The sequence below is a fragment of the Elephantulus edwardii genome, unplaced genomic scaffold (genome assembly GCF_000299155.1).
Source record: "Elephantulus edwardii isolate Elephantulus edwardi_28Jun2011 unplaced genomic scaffold, EleEdw1.0 scaffold00053, whole genome shotgun sequence".
In the NCBI taxonomy this organism is placed as follows: domain Eukaryota; kingdom Metazoa; phylum Chordata; class Mammalia; order Macroscelidea; family Macroscelididae; genus Elephantulus; species Elephantulus edwardii.
Genome location: NW_006399803.1, coordinates 5714026 through 5718078, shown reverse-complemented (window position 1 = coordinate 5718078; position 4053 = coordinate 5714026). Strand labels below are relative to the sequence as shown.

Here is a 4053-nt window from a genome sequence, read left to right as displayed (position 1 = left end):
TAGTCTCCAGAGAGACACTGTTGCTCTTGAGTACTTTAGAGAGGTCCATAATAGCAGACTTTCCCATTGCAATACGTCTTTTGATTAGTAATAGCCAAATAAAGCTAGACAAGGAAAATTACTCTAGTACTAAAAAATTAAACAAAAACTAGAATTCTCAGAACCATTGTCCTTGAAAAGAAAACTTACAGACTAGGTAAAAGCATTTGGCAATGACATTTCAGACAAAAGTCTCAGAACAAAAATTTACAGACTACTAAGTAGCCTCCACAAGAAAAAGACAACTCAATAACCAAATGGGCAAAAAACATGAAAAGCCTCTTCAAGAAGGAAAACATTCAGATGGTCAACAGGTACATGAACAAATATTCAAAATAGCTGGCAATAAGAAAGATGCAACTTAGCACAAAATGAGTTACCACGCCACTCTAGTAACAGTAGCAAAATTTAATAGGACAGACAACAACAGATGTTGGAGAGGATGTGGAGGGATTGGAACTGTCATATACAATTGGTGGGACTGTAAAATGGCATAACCATTCTGGAAGGCAGTTGGCATTTTCTCAAAAAGCTGAACATTGATTTCCCATATAATACAACTATTGCACTGTTAGGAATATATCCCAATGAAATCAGAACTGAAAGATGAACAAACATATATTCATAGTAGTGTTATTCACAATAATAAGACTATAACAGCCCAAATGCCCATCAACAAATGAATAGATTTAGAAATTATGGTACATTCTGGAACACTATGCAGTACTATGGAATTTTGTTAAACACTGTATAACATGGGAGAGTCTAGAAAGCATTATACTGAGTGAATTAAGTCAGTTTCAAAAGCACAGATAATGTATAAGATCACTATTGTGAAAACAGAAGGATAACTAGTAAGATACGTATTAATGTCCAAAAGAAGAAGGGGACTATGAAAAGAGGACAGAGAAAAGGAGAAGGATGAAAATCAGTAGGAAAACAGAGTTCAGTGTGTGGAATGGAGGGGAGAAAGGTTAAAGAATAGGAAAGTTTCAGTGAGGACTTGAAAAGACAGTGTAATAATAGGCATAGAACAATGGTACTTAATTACATAAAATAGAATGTGTTTTAAAGATCATATGAAATATAATATATATGAATGAAACACAATGTAAATAAATTATCATTTTAAAACCTAATAAAAATATTATATTAAAAACAAAAACACTGCCTTACCAGTCATTGGGTCAAAGGCGATACAGCTCCTGCTCTCCTTCCATGTCAGTAGAGAGTTCAGGCTTTTGACATCTGCAGCTTCTATGTAATTGTTAATTGTCAGCATCATCTGGTGAGCTTTGGCTATTCCATAATGAACTTTTGTTTCATCCATCAGAGACATGTTCATCAGCTCTTCCGTTGTGTCAAACGCTTGCTGGAAGTATTGTGAAGCTCTGGTATAAAGTCCCTAAAATAAATAACAATTTTTTTCTCAATTTTTACTTTATTATTTCACATATCCACTCATTCCTCTCTGAAATATCCCACATAGAGCTTTCAACAGCCACCAGGGTTCATTTTAAAGAAAAAAAGTGAGGGCAAGTAGGTTCTTTATTAAGATAAGTTTCTTTGAATGTACCATAATTCCTCTATCCATTTGTTTGTGGTTGGACATTTGGGCTTTTTTCATGCCCTTGCAATGGTGAATAATGTTATTATGAATATTGGTGTACAAATCTCAGTTTGTGCCTCAGTTCTCATATTCTCAGGGTATATTGCAAATAGTGAAATAGCTGGGTAATATGGAATTTCTATGTTCAGTTTTTTTATGAAGTGCCAAACTGCCTTCCAGAATGGTTGCACCATTTTACAATCCCACCAACAATGTATAAGAGTTCCTTTCTTGCCACATCCTCTCCAACATTTATTACTAACTGCCCTGTTGAACTTTGTCACTGTTACTGGAGTGAGATGGTACCTCATTGTAGCACATAATGGAATACTATGCAGCACACAGGAGCAATGATTTTGTAAATTATCACCTAACTTAGGAGGGACTGGACATCATTATGCTGAGTGAACTAACTCAGTCCCACAAGGATAAATATTGTATAAAACCATTATTGTAGAATGAGTATGAGGATCCAAGAGAGGTGGGAGAGGCTGGAAGCAGAGAGTTGAGGATGTGCAGGGGGAGGGGGATTAATCATCACATTGTACAATTTGATGAGGTTGGGGGTGAGGGAAATGGAAAGAATTTGTTTGAATTTGTATTAGAATTTTGTAAATAAACTAGTAGGGGAAAAAGTTTACTGCAAAAAAACCCATAAGGTAATGATTACTCACTTCAAAGTATCCTGGAGCTGATTAAGTAAGAAAGCTCCAACTGATAGGTGGAATTATATGAAAATTAAGGATTTGGAATGAAAAATATTGGCAGTTTCATAGAGTTCACCCTAATTTATCATAGTGTGAAGAAGTTTGGGAAGGGTTAAACAAATTCATTTAGATTTTGAGGGAATCTTCTTTCTTAAAGTGCTGAATTCACCTAACGAAAGATTTTTAACAAGCTTTCATTTTTAGTTATTAAAATGGCAAGAAGTCATTTCCTGCTAGCCAGTTCCATCAAAATAAATTAATCTACCTGCTGGTTTAGATCACTCCCCTTGCTTTCCCATGTGCACATAACATTATAGGCTTAGAGCATTGAAATATCAATACATTTTTTTTTAAAAATATGAGCTTAATATCATTGAATCAAAGAAAAGAATGACTTAAATGTCATTCTAAAGAGCCATACCTGCACAGTAGTTGAGTGCTTGGTTGCTAGCTGAAAGATCAACAGTTCAAACTTACCAGTTACTCATTAGGAGAAAGATGTAGCAGTTTCTTCCCTAAAGATTACAGTCTGGAAACCACACTTCACCAAAGAAGATATTCAGATGGCCAAGAAATACATGAAGAAATGTTCAAAATCCCTAGCTCTAAGAGAGATGCAAATCAAAACAACTATGAGATATCATCTCACCCCAGTAAGAATAGCAAAATTTAACAGAGCAGCAAACAACAAATGCTGTTGTGGTTGTGGAGAAACTTGAACCCTTTTACACTGTTGGTGAGAGTGTAAAATGGTGCAACCACTATGGAAGGCTGTATGATGCTTTCTTAAAAAGTTGCAAATACAAATACCATTTGACCCAGCAATTCCTCTACTGGGAACATACCCCAAAGAGACCATAACTGCCACCCAAGCAGGTATATGCACACCCATGTTTATCGTGGCTTTGTTCACAATAGCAAAGAGTTGGAAACAACTTAAGTGCCCATCAACAAACAAACGAATAGAGAAGCTCTGGCATAGCCTCACAATGAAATACTACGCTGCATAGAAAAACAAGGAACTCACGCAATATTATCTAAAATGGGTGACCCTGGAGGACACTATGCTGAGTGAAATATCTCAGTCACAAAAGGACAAATACTGCATAATGCCACTTGTGTAGAATGGGACTGACCTCAGGGTTGGGGTGAGACTGAGAAAAATTGGATAAATTATGTATACTAAATTGAAACAGATGAGGGAGAGAACAGTTTAAAAGCAATATATGATTGGGTATTATGGTTATGACAAGAGTCCAGAATGAATACAAAGGATGTGTGTCCACTTCTTTTAATTAAAATATATGAAACCTCAGAACAGAGCAAGGGAACACTCCATGGTTCAAAATCAGGAAAGGAGTATGTCAGGGATGTATACTGTCTCCCTGCCTTTTCAATCTATATGCAGAACAGATCACTCAGGAGGCTGGACTTTATGAGGAGGAATACAACATCAGATTTGGAGGAAAATTAATCAATAACCTACTTTATGAAGACAACACAACCTTGCTAGCTGAAACTGAGGGCCAGAAGCATTGCTGCCAAAGGTCAGGAACTATAGTCTTTAATATGGATTGAAGCTCAACAGCAAGAAAACAAAGATTCTCACCACTGGACTAATTAGCAGCATCATGATAGATGGTGAAGAGATTGAGATTGTTAACATTTACAGCTTTCTCTGCTCCACTATCAACACTA

At 36.1% G+C, this 4053-nt stretch overlaps 1 protein-coding gene across 1 annotated transcript in view; it reads right to left on the bottom strand.

Moving 5' to 3' along the window:
- Positions 1 to 1186: 1186 nt before the first annotated feature.
- The window catches only part of TTC29 (tetratricopeptide repeat domain 29), a 239339-nt gene continuing 236472 nt past the window's right edge, over positions 1187 to 4053 (bottom strand). The window contains exon 9 of the mRNA XM_006887039.1: positions 1187 to 1444. Within this exon, the coding sequence (XP_006887101.1) occupies positions 1187 to 1444 (258 nt within the window). The remainder of the gene's footprint in view (positions 1445 to 4053) is intronic.